The sequence below is a fragment of the Lissotriton helveticus genome, chromosome 4_1, assembly GCF_964261635.1.
Source record: "Lissotriton helveticus chromosome 4_1, aLisHel1.1, whole genome shotgun sequence".
NCBI lineage: Eukaryota > Metazoa > Chordata > Amphibia > Caudata > Salamandridae > Lissotriton > Lissotriton helveticus.
Window position 1 is genome coordinate 22,028,334 of NC_136063.1, and position 16,782 is coordinate 22,045,115.

At 44.5% G+C, this 16,782-nt stretch overlaps 1 protein-coding gene across 1 annotated transcript in view; it reads left to right on the forward strand.

Annotated features, from left to right (window-relative positions):
- LOC144827827 (uncharacterized) overlaps positions 1 to 16,782 on the forward strand; it is a 162,624-nt gene that overhangs the window by 108,473 nt on the left and 37,369 nt on the right. The window contains exon 5 of the mRNA XM_078685992.1: positions 1,633 to 1,782. Coding sequence (XP_078542118.1) covers positions 1,633 to 1,782 — 150 coding nt within the window. The remainder of the gene's footprint in view (positions 1 to 1,632; positions 1,783 to 16,782) is intronic.

Sequence of the window (16,782 nt, forward strand, 5' to 3'; positions counted from 1 at the left end):
CGAAGCAGCAAAGAAAGAGGAAGTCTTGCCCTCTATGGTTCTTTATATAGTGATGTGTGCTCTATGGTTACCTAAGTGCTCATGGGAGCTGTAGTTTTTCGTTTCTTTACTGTGTTCCTATTGGCTGCTGTTTGTAGTAAAGAAATCGAGAAAGCATAATCTGAGCCTCCTGTCCTGCCATAGAATTGGAGAACAGTATCTATATGGTAATGTTAGTGTAGTGGGGGTAGAAGAGTAGTCTCCCTTGAAGATTCACCCTGGTTTTAGTGCATAGTGTCCCATAGAGATAACGTGGACATGGGTTGTTTACAAGGTACTCCAGGGTATTTCATTGTTAAGCCCGCTGCAGTGCAGGGATAGATGATGTATCCATCTTTGTGCTTTGTTGAAGATACTTTTTGGGGATACATTGGGGAAAACTTCTAGAATCACCCACTTAACGGAATCCGGTGAATGTCTTTTTTCAAAGTAGTGGGCACACATTTTAGTGTTAGTTTTCTGACAACGGAAGTTGCTGCGATGTTCCGATACTCATAGTTTGATCGGTCGTGTGGTCATGCCTATATATGCATGGGTAAGTGAGTAGGTATATACAATTGGCTGTGTTGCAATTTGTATGTGTGCGTATTTCCCACTTGAAGGTGTTGTTCAATGTAATTGCCTTCTGTGTTGAGGTGAATGCGCAAGCTGTGCACAAGCCACAGGGATAGTGGTCTGTGACAGTTGGTAATTGCCGCAATGTATCTTGTCTACTTTTATTCTTAGGCTTAGGTATGGTTTTGATGAGCATGTCTTTGAGGTTTCTGGACCGCTTGAAGGCAAAGCGTGGTTGGTCAATTTGTAAAGTGCCAGTATTGAGTATGCCCCAATGCTTTTTTAACACTTTTGTGAGTTGGTTGGATGCTGGTTTGTACGTCGTTACACATGACAAGGTCTTGGTTTTCTGTTTATCTCTGTGCTCCAGTAGACTCTATTGTTATTGCGTGCCCTTTTCCTGGACACGACAATGCTCCTCAGAGGGTAGTCTCGGTCAGCGATGTTTTGTGCCAGAGATGATGCCTCCATTTTGTAATCACTCAATGCGCTACAGTTTCTCCAAACTCTAAGGAACTGGCCAAACAGTAAGTTATCCTTGAGTGATTTTGAATGGTGGCTGCTGTAAAGTAGTAGGCTGTTGCGGTCTGTACTTTTCTTGTACATTGTGGTTGCTAAAGTTCCCCCATCAAGTTTGATAGTTAGGTCTAGAAATAGTATCTCAGAAGGGGAGGCTGAGTTTGTGTACCTGAGGTAGGGGTTCAGATTGTTGACCCATTCACTGAGGTCCTGGGTCTCTGTGCACAGTTTTGTGTGGGAGCAGAATCCATGCAACAATACATGAAACATACAATCAAGCTAGTGAGCTACTCAAACCACACACATTTCTACAGCAGTCGCAGATAACAAATCCTTTTTATAGACAAACATACAGTTGAGAAATCTGGCACTCATGAAACAAATCTAACATTTCTGTAACTGCATACAAAGTGGGGTGTCTAAAGCTATGATTGTGAGAATATGGTGATTGAGACATGACTTAGCGACATTTTTATGAACAGAAGTATGCTTCTCAATTCCTGTCCTTGGTTGTTTCAGTGCCTCCTTCAGACAACACACCCAACGGATACATATGTGAAGATTGTTTCAATGACCAGTCCACGGACCCTTGCACAGCAACTGGAGTGGTTCAGTGCACCGGGAAGCAGAACACCTGTGTCCGCATCTCTGGAACTATCTCCAGGCCTGGTGAGATTTGTTAATTCTTGCACTTAAGAGTTATATATCCTGCAGCACTACTCTTCATGATTCCCAACTATTTCTTAAGATTGTAATTCATGGCTAATTATTTACAACTCATAGAAACTCACTGAATGTCTTGGGCAAGCATCATCATTCTACAAAGCACACATCATGTAGATATTCCTTATGTTTGTTTTTGGTTATGTGTGGTTATGTTTATAACCTGGTATCTGATCAGACGGTCTTTAAATGGTGCCAATATCCTTTCAAAAACTGTTGATTTTTGTGAACTGCAGTGTTTGTGAAATGAAGTCTAAGGCTCCCCGGATGCGTGTGTCTTGTTACATCCATCCGACCCCTTGATAGATGTCGCTGCACTTCAACAGTTCCATCGGACTCCTTCATCAGCTTGGCCTTCACTGCATTGGTTGGCGCTTGTCAATGTCTCCCGGTAAAGACTATGTGCATAGCTGATAAAGCACTTAAACAGACATCGATAACTCTTGCTTAGAACAAATTGTAATCTATACGTAACAGCGGTCAGCTTTGTTCCTCTAACATTTGTCTTGCAGGTCTTAATCAAAGTAAGTCAACAGAAGGCCACATATTCTAACATTCTTGTGTAATATCTGTGGGAAAAGTTGGACAGGTATATGCTATCCACTAATTAAAGTGGGCAATCTTTATTGAAAGCTTTCCTAGTGGTAGCTATGGAGAGCAGCCTTCAGGCTAATTCTCAAAGGAACGTAAAGCAGCTTGAATTACCAGATCATAACCTCCTGAATGACCAAATGAAAGGAGAACCACAAAAGTGTTAATATAAAATATGTATTTATTACTAAGCACTCTCTTTATCAGATTAGGTCACAAGATATACAATATTAAATCACTAGAACAACAGTAAATAGCACAATACACAGTGGGCTCCAGGGGGAGACAAAACCATGGTGTGGTATAACAACCACAACTTGACTAAATCAAGTGCCTAGAGCACCTAGAAGCGCTGGGACTCCTAAACCACCTAAAGTAGTGACACTGGGGACCAATGGAGTACGTGTGCAGTGTGAGGACACAGGCGCGAGCTCCGTACAATGGGAATGTCGTGTTTTGAATTTTAAAGATTAAGGACACTTAGGAGAGGACTTTAAGCAAACCCTTTCAAACGTAGAAGGTTCTAAGGCTAGCACCCTTGAGAGTACTGGACTACCTGTGTTACCACACCCAGGAAAGCCTAGTGCGTGGGTGTCAAGTGGTGTCGGGAATCTTTGTTGTTTTCAATTGCGTGATGCTGAAAATTGCTGCTGCCGTGAAGAGGAATAGTGTCCGGTGTGATCCAAGCGTGGGTCGGAGCTGAGAAGACCCTGAGAGCAGAGTGGACAGAGTATTGGTGACTTCAGGGTGACCAGAGGCTCAGTAGATGAATGCCCACTGATGTCGGTGCTTCAGGTGAGAAGAGGTGAAGCTTGACACTGCAGTCAAGAGGACCAAGAGACATCAATGATGACCAAAGTGACAGGCAAGCTGTCCTATGAAGGATGTCGAGTGCTGGGGAGTCAGTGTCCGGATTGAACACCAACAAGCCGTGGCAACTGCAACCCATGCGGTCAGAGGAAAGATGCTTTGTGAGGACCAGCAAGGTCCTGGGGACACTTCAAGCTATGGAGAGTCAGGGCACATCTGGAGCAACCAACCAGGAAGGCCCACTGAAATTCAAAGTTACCTTCACAGGGACCCACAGGCCAACGGACCAGGGATTGCAAAGGGACCTCAAGAGGAACCACAACATACCAGCCCATGGAACACTTGTGGAGTCTAGGCTACCAATCTTCAATGGAAACACTGCTTGGGGTCAGGACTATAAGTAGCCCAAAGTACAGCCTCAGGGATCGCTGTAAAGCATATGCTGCTGCAAATAGACATAGTGTCCAGGGGTTTGGATTGCATGGTCCCCACATGCTGAGAGCACTAGTAAACCTCGGGGACACTTGGAAACCTACCTCCTGTGTTGCAGAAATCTTTGGAGTCCTCAGGAGCTTCAGAGATGCATGTGTCTTTGGTGCCTGCTGTGCAGGGGAGTAACTTCTTTACTCCAATGGAGATTCTTCAGTCATCTAGCGTTGTGTAGATAGTCGAAGGTACTTGGTTTCTGTAGCGTAGTTTAATCCAAGTAAATGTAAAGTCCTGTAGTCAGGTGTTCCTCCTTTATACTCAAGGAAGGGGTGGAGCAAACTCTGGGGACCCAACTATGGGAGGGTCAGGACAGAGGGGTGGCTACACCCATGTCCTTTGTCCAGTATCGCACCACGGCAGGAGCAAATGGCTCCTGCACCCGGTTTGACCTGGACTATGCACAGGGACACCAGATGTGCCCCCAGTGCAGACATCAAAGCACTCTCAGAGTGTACCCACCCAGCGCCAATACACTAAAGCCTGTCTGGGAGGTGGTTACACCTCCCTCTGACAGGCAGTCTATTGTCGTACCTTCCCTTGCTCGAGCTTGGCTCTCTACTGGGTGTACCAGCGTAGTCATGTTTCTCCCTCTAGGAGGGTGAAATCATATCTCTCACACCAGTTACTGGTGTGGAGGTATGATTCCAAGGTGTTTGACACCAAACACAACATATACAACACAAGGTTATGGGTTTGCCAATCGTGTTCCGCACATCTGATAGCTGTCCTTGTTTCAAAAAAAGAGTACCAACTGTTATTATCCACAACTCAGGCCAAGGTGCTCCAAAAGATGTTTAACACCTACCCACCAAGGTGTCAATTTGTCCACGGATTCAAACGAACCCAGGTCATACAATTATATACATACCACCTGAGCACACAACATCATTATTTCTATAATCCAATATGTTTATGGTGCCTTTTGAAGCATATCGCAGTGTCTCTAAACCCTATCGTCCAAAATCCGTATTTTTCCAAAAGAGAATGCAATAGTCCAATCACAGTCTTCAATTAGGTGTATGCTTTTAATTTGCAGATCAATAATAAATAGCACCACAGCAGGCGACGCGCGTTTTGCCCACAGGGCTTTTTCAAGGCTGCAAAAAAAGTATTTATAAATGTCTTTAGGACAATGTACTCACATTATTCCCAATCAACACATTTAAATATGCCATTTACATAAAGACCATCTTGTGATCCAACAGAGAAACATTCCTATTCAATTCACACACACATATTGACATAACACAGTAGTGGACAGTGCCACCCAGAGACAATCCATTTATGTTGGTGGAAAATACATAAGTAAAAAGAGTTCTAAAACCTACTCAGTTGTGTGATCCGTGCACAGTTGGCACGGTGCATATTCTTTCACATACTCAGATATAGTGGTTGTGGAATTATACATGTCACCCTATGCCCATATCGCATCCATCACCTAGTGCATACCTCATGCACGTGTTTAATCACTTATCTCACCTTCATTTAATATTTTGGACACCCGAATCTTCTAACTCGAGGGAACAGATATCTGCCTTTCAAATCGTAATGGCCCAGATGTTTACGAAAACGATCTTGGTTTAGTTGAGATTAGTAGTGCCTATTTGGCATTCTAAGAGAAGAGTAATTTGGTATAATTTAACATTGGTCATTTTTGTTTCTATTATTCATTTGGGCTGTTAACCCACCATTGCCTTCTATTTTGATACATGATGGCCAGAGTAAGATAGTAACAATATATATCCTTAGCTTAATTTTAGTATACCATCATTATCATTAACGGTGCCATATGCAACTGCCGTTTGTCCGGCATGTTGCAGGGAAATTACCCGCATAAAGAGACCCCTATTAACAATATAGTACCATGCAGGTTCTCATGTATTGAGACCAACTTTGGGAAATCACCCCTCATATTCTTTTTTTTTTTTAAAAGAAAGAAACCTGAATACTCGTAACGTGTTGTTATCATTCATTGGGATACACATTAGTTATACAGATAGTCTTAGTTAAGCATAGCAAGGACCTTACCCCAATAGGTAATTAAGTCCCAGAAGTATAAGGTTCCTTGTCGTGTGCATCCAGGCACTAATACCGGTCCAATTTGTAAGCACCAGGGTTTATTCACGGTCGGATCACGATAAATCCAAACGACTTGAGTCCATCACTAAATACAAGCCCGTGGTATTAAGCACAGGCGTAGAGAAAGAAACACGAAAAATGCATGTCACTTCACATCATAGGGTTATTGCCCACCCACTACTGAATACTCGAAATCTATTTAAAAAAAAAAAGGGTCTCAATTCTTAGTTTGCCCCAATTTACGTGTTACGCATTACTAGGGCGCAAATCTATCGCCTGCTGGATTTTAGAGCAATCTCATCCTTACCTCACATTCGGGTACAGCAACCCCCCAGTTAGTAAGTTCTATGTTGTAATTCTTGTAGACGCCAAACCGCTTTTGCCGCGCATATTTGAGGCCATCGAGATCCCCACTTCCTAGTTAACATAAAAAACGGACCTCGTCATCGCATCATTACTGTGTTACATCCTGCACGGTCTCCATTTCTTAGTGGTTTCACGATTGCTCTGATTGCATGATATTGCCCCATTTTCTCAAAGTGGAGTATATTATTTTGAAAGAGATTTTGTTTGTTATGCTATGGCGGATGAACAATCGCACCTATATGATCAGAGCATTCAGTTATCTGTGCACTTTGTTATATCGTGTTTCTTCATAATTAATCATAAAAGCATGAAATCATCATTTTGTTGGTAAAAATCAAGTGAAATATCCATACACTACTAGTTATCTATTTATAATGATAAAAATACTACCCGTGCAGAGCCTATCCAGGCTAATCTGCTAGGGAGTACCTCTAATCCACCAACATAAAGGACGGACTCTCATGGTCTGTCCATAGTTACATTGAAATTGAAAAAATCATTATTTTATCCAGGAAGGTAAGAGAGAGACCATCAATTAGCATTTGTCATGTTACATTGCACATGATCGAACATGTTTCAACAACACTTTCTACCCAAGCTATTGTTATTTGGATGCATATCAGCGACTGGATCATGTTTTATTATTGCTTTAAGAGTCACAGAATATGATTTTATGGTATTAATAACTCTCATGTTTCTACATAATATGGGATTCTTACTTTGATATATGAGTTAATCCCACTGAGGTGATAGCATCACTGTCAAGTACTATCTTTCACCAGATCGTCCAATCAGTTTAATGGCATACTACTACCTGACAGTATACTTAACTCACAAAAATTCATGCAGATCATTTTCAATATTGATTCCACACTCAACCGCACGAAGCTTAATGATCCATGTGCTCTCTGTTCTCCGTCAACGTAATAATCTGTTGCCACCTCTTGGCCCCATGTTTACGCTCTCAATTCCATGTAGGCCTAACTTGTGTAAGTCATTTAGATTGTGTGTGTTATTGAAATGTACAGCCAAAGGATACTGTGTGTTGTTGTTTTTAATGGGACGAATATGCTCCTGAATTCTATCCTTTAGAGGTCTGATGGTACTTCCTATGTATATTTTACCACAAAGACATACAATGCAGTAAATCACAAACTTAGTATTGCAGTTGATAAAGCTGTTAATCTGGTATGTCTTTTCTGTATTATATTTAAACTGCACTATTTTGTGTAGACCAAAGCAGCATATATTGCATCCCCCACATCGGTAATAACCTCTTGGGGTATTTGGAAACCAAGTCAAGTTTCTCAACGGTGGTAAGAAGCTCGGACACAGATGTTGTCTTAGTGTTTTACCTCTGGCATGTGTGACAATTGGATTATTTCCTACTACCGCTTTTAGATCTGTATCGTGCGTTAGTAGATGCCAATGTTTCTGGATTATTTTGAAAACATCGGTACTGGCACATGAATATGGCGTGATGAAATTAAGCTTTTTACAATTTTCACCCTTTCTGCCCTTCTTATTTATCAGTAAATCAGGTCTCTTGATTTTATTAACTTTGGCTCTAGCCTGTTTAATGACAGTTTGCGAGTATCCTCTCTGTGCAAATCTGCGTTCTACATTATCAAGTTCTTGGTTTAAAACAGATTCAACGCTACAATTCCGTTTAATGCGTAGCATCTCTCCGAACGGTATATCATTTATATGGGATGACGGGTGTGCGTTTATTGCGTGCAGTGTGGAACTGCATGCCGTCTCTTTTCTATATGGCAAGGTTTTCAATCTGCCGTTATCTGTGATGATTGTTATATCCAAAAAATTTACTTGTTTGGTACTGAATTCCTTAGTAAAACACAGGTTATACTCATTGTTGTTAACAAATGCATGAAATTCCTCTAGTTCTTCTTTTTGTCCTGCCCAGAAGAGCAAGACAACATCAATATATCTGCCCCAATATAGGATATGTTCTAACAGATGGCCCGGCAGTTGCGCCAAATATGTACCTGCTCAAATAATCCCATATATAGGTTGGCATATGATGGGGAAAATTTCGCCCCCATGGCCACGCCTCGTTTTTGGCGGTACCATTGGCCATTGTGTAAGAAAATGTTGTTGTCCAAAACCAATGTGATCAAATCCAGTAGCATTAATGTGTGTTCATAGCATTCTATGGGACGACTATCCAAGAAATGTTCAATTGCACTGAGACCAAGGTCTCCTGGTATACAAGTGTATAGCGAGCATACGTCCATCGTTACCAACAGATGGCCTTCTGCCCACTCTACGTCTGATATCTTACTGAGCACATCACGGGTATCTTTTATGTAAGATGTCAAGTTTATTACATGCGGATGCAAATACATGTCAATATACTCTGATATCTGTTCAGTAGGCGAGTTGATCCCGGAGATTATTAGTCTTCCGGGAGGAAATCTGCCTTGCTTATGTACTTTTGGAAGCACATATATGCATGGGTTCGTAGGCGTGTCATTGTAGAGATATCTATATTCTGTATCAGAGATAAGTCCTTTGCCCTGCCAATGTGTCAGTTGTGTCTCAATGAGTGTGACTACAGAGCTTATTGGATTACTTGGTAATAGCATATAGGTGGTTTGATCTGCCAGTTGTCTATCTATCTCTTGTAAATAGTCTGCCCTATTCAGGAGCACTATGTTCCCTCCCTTGTCCGCCACATATGAAGGTAGCGGATATTGGCTTAAAACCAAAATTCAGATTCACACCTCATCTACCCAGTAATAACTCTATTGACATTTTTCAAGAATTAGTACATGAAGATCTGTATAAATTGGAGGATAGATTTAAATCTGACTGTCACAAGATGAAACACAATCTTTCCCGGGATGAAAGTGAAGCTTTGAAGAAACTTGCCTGTGATACCTCCCTTGTCATCCGTGAGGCGGACAAGGGAGGGAACATAGTGCTCATGAATAGGACAGACTATTTACAAGAGATAGATAGATACACAACTGACACATTGGCGGGGCAAAGGACTTATCTCTGATACAGAATATAGATATCTCTACAATGACACGACTGCAAACCCATGCATATATGTGCTTCCAAAAGTACATAAGCAAGGCAGATTTTCTCCCGGAAGACCAATAATCTTCGGGATCAACTCGTCTACTGAACAGATATCAGAGTATATTGACATTGCAAACTACCATTAAACAGGCTAGAACCAAAGTTAATAAAATCAAGAAACCTGATTTACTGATAAATAAGAAGGGCAGAAAGGGTGAAAAATGTAAAAAGCTTAATTTCATCACGCCATATTCATGTGCCAGTACCGATGTTTTCAAAATACTCCAGAAACATTGGCATCTACGAACGCACGATACAGATTTAAAAGCGGTAGTAGGAAATAATTCAATTGTCACACATGCCAGAGGTAAAACACTAAGACAACATCTGTGTCCGAGCTTCTTACCACCGTTGAGAAACTTGACTTGGTTTCCAAATACCCCAAGAGGTTATTACCGATGTGGGGGATGCAATATATGCTGCTTTGGTCTACACAAAATAGTGCAGTTTAAATATAATACAGAAAAGACATACCAGATTAACAGCTTTATCAACTGCAATACTAAGTTTGTGATTTACTGCATTGTATGTCTTTGTGGTAAAATATACATAGGAAGTACCATCAGACCTCTGAAGGATAGAATTCAGGAGCATATTCGTGCCATTAAAAACAACAACACACAGTATCCTTTGGCTGTACATTTCAATAACACACACAATCTAAATGACTTACACAAGTTAGGCCTACATGGAATTGAGAGCGTAAACATGGGGCCAAGAGGTGGCAACAGATTATTACGTTGACGGAGAACAGAGAGCACATGGATCATTAAGCTTCGTGCGGTTGAGTGTGGAATCAATATTGAAAATGATCTGCATGAATTTTTGTGAGTTAAGTATACTGTCAGGTAGTAGTATGCCATTACACTGATTGGACGATCTGGTGAAAGATAGTACTTGACAGTGATGCTATCACCTCAGTGGGATTAACTGATATATCAAAGTAAGAATCCCATAATATGTAGAAACATGAGAGTTATTAATACCATAAAATCATATTCTGTGACTCTTAAAGCAATAATAAAACATGATCCAGTCGCTGATATGCATCCAAATAACAATAGCTTGGGTAGAAAGTGTTGTTGAAACATGTTCGATCATGTGCAATGTAACATGACAAATGCTAATTGATTGTCTCTCTCTTACCTACCTGGATAAAATAATGATTTTTTCAATTTCAATGTAACTATGGACAGACCATGAGAGTCCGTCCTTTATGTTGGTGGATTAGAGGTACTCCCTAGCACACAGCTTTCCAAACTTTTCATGTTGGTGACACACTTTTTCGACATGCATCATTTTGTGACACAGTAATGGAGTGTAACGAGCGAGCGACTGTTGGGAGCGAGCCTGAACCATCTACATGGGAGGTTAATAAAGCAATTCTGAATCTGTTCTAACATAGACAGTGACTGGCAAAACTGCCCAGGTAGGAGTGCAGTAGACTGTGCCAGGAAAAGGAAGCAGCATCTGTCTACTACAGCTCAATGCAAGACAGGAGAGGGTGCAGGGTCTGCAGGGCAATAGGAAAGGCAGTCTGGCAGGTGGCATAGTCTGGCAAGAGAAACTGAACCGAGTGAACCACTGTGTAAATTACAAGCTGTAGCAACAAGCAGAAAAGAAAGGTCGGAAGAAAGAGAGCAGGGGACGGAAGGAAGAGTATGCCTGTCATGACTTGATGAAAGGGAGGAGAGGAAGCAGATCCTGTCAGGCAAGGATGGGGGCAGTCCGTCAGGCACAAGTACTGACAGAAGAGGTGGTCAGGGATGCAGACAAGAGGGACTGACAGGAGGAGGCTGCTAGACAGGAGCACTGACAGAAGGGAAGCAATCAGGATGTGGTAGGAAGGAATGACAGGAGGGGGTGAGGGATTTTTAAAGCAGGAGGTACTGACATGAGGGGGGTCAGGAATGTGACTAACAGGAGGTGGCTGACTGATAGGGGCAGTGACAGCAGGGGGGTCAGGGATTTGGAAAACAGGAGGGTCAGAGATCCACATCCTATTATAATAAGACTGGGGTGGGCCAGAGGGATGGGCAGGAGAGGTAGATGCTGACAGGAGGGTATCCCTGCAAGGAGTGGACGAGGGGCAGTCTTGCAGAAGTAATGACAGGCACGCAGAGGTGTGCAGGCAGACCAACTATTGCACTTAACCAATAGATCCAGAATGTGCAAATAAATTAAGTAATGTGTAAATAAAGATGAGCAATCATATTATGGCCTTTGCATTCTGTCTTTGACTTATTTTTTGCGTAATATTGCATCTGGCTACTGAAAGTTTGGAAAGCATTGCACCTGTTTTGTTTTCCTGCACAAAGTCGACCAGGTAAATTAAAAGTAGGCAAAATTAGTGTTGTGAAAAACCACAATATTCTGAGATTTTAAGCATCGAAAAGGGAAAATATACAGTATTACAGCATTTTCCCCCATTCCGTCTTGAAAAACTTGAAGGTAATACCACACTGAGGAAAAACTAAATATTATTCTATCAATATTGTACCAGATAAACATGTCCATGGGAAGTGATGAGCAGTCCTTCTACGTGGGCTGACGTCAACTGGCCCATGACCTTGGCAGTGCCAGTGATTTAAATGCTCAGGCCCTCCTTTCATCCAGTACCGACCACAGTCAGTACATTACACACACAACACGACATTCACGGCGCAGAGTGCCCTCCACGTGTGCCCCTGGTCATTCTCAGAACACAAACTACATTTTCTGTGTTACTTGGAGGCAACATGTCCATTTTGAAACCAATGTTAGCGTATGGATCACGCGCACACAGTGGCCAATGAAGCTCGCCCACGGCCACTGAGCACTTCATTGATGGAATCTGCTCACCACCCACATTCTTCCCAAATTATGGCAAAGCGAGGGGTGGATTACCTCACCATCTGTGGAGAAGGCTTTGTGGGACTCGACTCCCCCTGCAACACCACAGAGGCCACAGGGCTCTTACAGGCTTTTTTTCAATAGAGGTAGCAGCCTATGGCTTTTGATTGTTTCAGGATCTAAACATAAACAAACTAACACCATGAAATTAGTGAGATAAACTAAATTGGATAGTCACAAAAATTATAGACTCAATGATATTATAAAGACAAGGAAATATAATCAAAATTAATGGTGGCTGTATGATGGCTCTTCAACGTGAGTTTCAGCGCAACACTGCACGTTCATCAAGAAAGCCACAAGATGTTCTAGATTTGCTGATGTAAATGGTAAAATAGCAAGTGCTAAAAATCAGCTGCCAGATCGTACAAAACATTATATCCGAATCCTAATATAGGAAGCGCCAATGTCTATGCCTCTAATGTTGAACGCTGTAAATTTTAAACTGCTGTGTGTATTGTTCACTAATCTAACAAGCATTTGCAATGCAATAGGTCTCGCATTTGAGAGAGTTTAAGTTATTGGCTTTGTAAATGACAATGCCTTTTATTTATGTTTTAAAAACCAATACATAAATAAAAGGCACTGTCATTTAAAATGCCAACAGCTCAAACTCTCACAACTGCGAGACCTATTGCATTGCAAATGCTTGTTTAGCAGGGAGGTGTGTCTGAAGGGAGTTGATTGTGCAGGGAGGTTTGCCAAACTATAGGTTTGATTACACGTGGAGTTTGTGTTCACGTGGAAATCTATTGGCAAGAACTTGAGCCTGTATAGAGTTATATGAGCAGTGAACTGTGTCTTCATGGGGATGCAGCCGCATGGAGCTGTGCCCACAAACAATTGTGCCTGCAGGACACTGAATGCGCAGGTATGACTCTGCAAGGGTAGTTTTGTGGCAGGGTGCAGTTGTTTCTCAGTGAGCTCGTCTCACAGGGGGTTATGTCTGCAGAGTTGAGTGTGCAGGAAGTTGAGTGTGCAGGGAGTTAGGTGTGTGGAGAGAGCTGTCTACCTGCAGCAGTGTTTGCACCGAGTTTTGTCTGCACAGTTTCGTGTCTGTGTGACATGTCGCGCCCACACGGACCTGTCACCTCAGGGAGTTTGCATGAAGCCGCAGGATCGCCCTACCTTGCAGTCGCTGAGGTTCTGCAGCACTTCCTTCCCTCCCGAGGTCCTGATCTCGATGCCAGCGACGCTGTTGCACGTGGGCGACTGAGGGGGCCCCGGGTCCCCTTGCCTCTTCTCCTGGGGCACCTCCGACTTGCTGGGGCTGCGGGGGCTCCTGGCACCCTTCTGCCCCACTCCCAAGGCGCCGAAGTCCAGCGTCTTGGACTCGAAGGCCCCCCCCACGCTGCTGAACATGCCCCCGTACTTCACCCGGGGCACCTGGGCAGTGGTGCCCGGCCGGGCCAGGTAGAAGGGCAGCTCCTCCTCCGGGTCCTCCTCCCGGGTCCGCCGGTTCCCCGAAGCCATGCTGGGAGGGTGGGAGTCTCAGGGGACAGAGGACGGGCGAGAGGGGGAGAAGAGAGCTGGGGGCGCAGGGATGGGGCTGAAAGTGGGGAGAACTGGGAGGGAGGGGCTGGTCGGTGATGGGTGGCGGAGCCGAGAGAGGCAGCCAAGGGAGGGTGCTGCTGCTCAGAGGGAGGGCGGAGGGGGCTCGGACTCCGAGAGGATGACAGAGCAGAGCGAGAGAGGTGCCAATGAGGCTGTGAGAGCGGGGAGTGACGAGCGCCGCACCGACAGGGACGGACGGAGGCTGGGGGGAGGAGCGAGCGGGCAGGGAGTGGAGGCTGAAGCAGAGAAGAGAGCAGGGTGGGACGGGGGCTTGAACAGAGAGGAGAGAAGAGCAAGCGGCGAGGGCGCCTGGAGGGCAGAAAAGGGAATGTGGAGGAAATTCGGATGTAGGAGGCTAGAGCTGAGAAGGGTGTAGGTAAACTCAGAAAGTGCGACGCAGGTAGGATAGGGAGCAACTAGTGGGATACTGATGAAGATGAGGTACAAGGAATGAAGAGATGCAAGTGTAGTAGGGGGAGTAGATGAAAGGAAGGCGTAGAAAGTTGAGACTGAGCGAGAGAGAAAATTAGAAACAGAAGTTTTAGAGGATGGGTGGTAGATAGTAGTGCAGACGAGAGCAGCCGGGTCACAAGAGGTCAGAGCCTGTGTGCTGTGAGGTAGTGGAGTAGGGCGTGTGGAGAGCAGCAGGGTTCCCGGAGGGCCACTTCAAAGAGATATTGGAAGTTTAATTCTGGAATATGCCGCTATGGTTGCCTCCACCTTTTATTTAATTGCTTCCTCGCGCCATATTTAAATTAGGGAGGGAGCCCACCCCTCGTATGCCTTTAATTCACCACCGCAGCCCAGGAGTTTATTCAAGTCCCCGCTGGGCCGCCGCGCTGCCTGCGACGACCCAGAAGCGGTTGGCCAGCCGGCCAATTCCATCGCGGCCCCAACCGGAAGTACCGCCCCATCGCGGCGAGAGAGCGAGAGCTGCCCGAGGAGCCACGAAGGCTCCTGATTGAGTCCCGGTCTTGAGATGGGGGACCGGGTGAAGAGCGGCCGGGCGCATGGGGAAGGAGGGGCTCTAATGTGGTGAGAGAGCCCCGCAAAGCGCTACCGCCGCCCGAGAGCCAGAACCGCCGCCGAGCACCGCCAGAACAGGTGAGTGTGTTGAGGGAGAGGAGGGGTGAGTGGGGGTGGGGTGTACGCGTGTGTCCCCGATTGAGTGTGTCTGTGCGTGCGTCTGTCTGTCTGTGTGTGCGTGTGTCTGTTTAAGGGGGGTGCGTGTATGTATGCAGTGTGTGTATGTGCGCATGCGTGTGTGAGGCTTTGTTTGTGAATGGGAATGTGAGGCACGGCGACATGCGCGCTCCCGAGGTTAAATCTCGGCAAGGGAAAGCGCGTGGAACTCTGCTGTACACATTCCCCGAAAAGTAACTACATAAGTTGTCTCGCCAGACAGCAAAGCTTCGCTTTGCTTTCGTCTAGGCGAGACCTAAAAACTATGATGCATGTAGTAAAGGAAATTATATTCAGAGAGGAATATTTTCACTGCAAGTAACAGAAACTGTGTTATTTCTGAATGAGATGAGTACCTCTGCTCTGGTATTTGTAATATGTGAAGTCGCTGAATCAAGCCGAGGCCACGTTAGTGTCAGAACTTCACGATTGTGAAATCATTTGCTGAATGTGCATGGTTATCAGTCGATCATGCTCAGGAACAGCAACATGTTCCCATTTTATCATTGCTACTAACCCTCTGACGTTGGTCAGTTTTTGAGGTGAGGAGACCATTATTGGTTCACTGTCCGATCTCGGAGGAAGCTGGGTGGGCCATGACCCGGAGGAATCGGACACGGAGGGGGTGTTAGGTTGGTTACTTTAAAAGTGTTTATCTGGGTCTGGGGTTTGGAGCTCATATATGCTGCGGCCTGGATTGCGGGTGCTGCTGGCACTTGAAAGCTGTGGGCCTTGATTGACACAGAGGATTGAGGGGGCTGAAGGCAACCTGGGCCCTGGGGGACAAAGAAACTGAGACGGTGCGAGAGTTTATAGTCTGGGCTACAGACAGAGAGACAGACAGGGCGGCGGTCTCGGAGGACACTGTGTGGGCCAGAGGAACCAGACACGGAGGGGGTGTGAGCTTGTGATTCTCGCCGTTCTTGATAATCTGCGGTGATACTAACTACTGCTACTCCATTCTTACCGCTAGCCTCCTGCTCATCACCCTTCTTCCTAAACATGGTGCAATTTTCCAACCTGCCGCGATCAGAGAACGACAGTCTTCGATCAATGCACTCATCGCTGTTAGGCTGCCATCTAGTGGTGGGTGCGTGTTCTAGCGCTTCATGGCGCGACACACCTGCACATGGCAGGCGACACAGTACGGTGTCGCGACACAGAGTTTGGAAAGCTCTGCCCTAGCAGATTAGCCTGGATAGGTTCTGCAAGGGTAGTATTTTTATCATTATAAACAGATTACAAGTAGTGTACGAATATTACACTTGATTTTTACCAAGAAATGATGATTTCATGCTTTTATGATTACTTATGAAGAAACACGATATTACAAAGAGCACAGATAAGTGAATGCTCTGATCATATAGGTGCGATTGTTCATCCGCCATAGCATAACAAACAAAATCTCTTTTAAAATAATATACTCCACTTTGAGAAAATGGGGCAATATCATGCAATCAGAGCAATCGTGAAACCACTAAGAAATGGAGACCGTGCAGGATGTAACACAGTAATGATGCGATGACGAGGTCCGTTTTTTATGTTAACTAGGAAGTGGGGATCTCGATGGCCTCAAATATGCGCGGCAAAAGCGGTTTGGCGTCTACAAGAATTACAACATAGAACTTACGAACTGGGGGGTTGCTGTACCCGAATGTGAGGTAAGGATGAGATTGCTCTAAAATCCAGCAGGCGATAGATTTGTGCCCTAGTAATGCGTAACACGTAAATTGGGGCAAACTAAGAATTGAGACCCTTTTTTTTTTTTTTTTAAATAGATTTCGAGCATTCAGTAGTGGGTGGGCAATAACCCTATGATGTGAAGTGACATGCATTTTTCGTGTTTCTTTCTCTACGCCTGTGCTTAATACCACG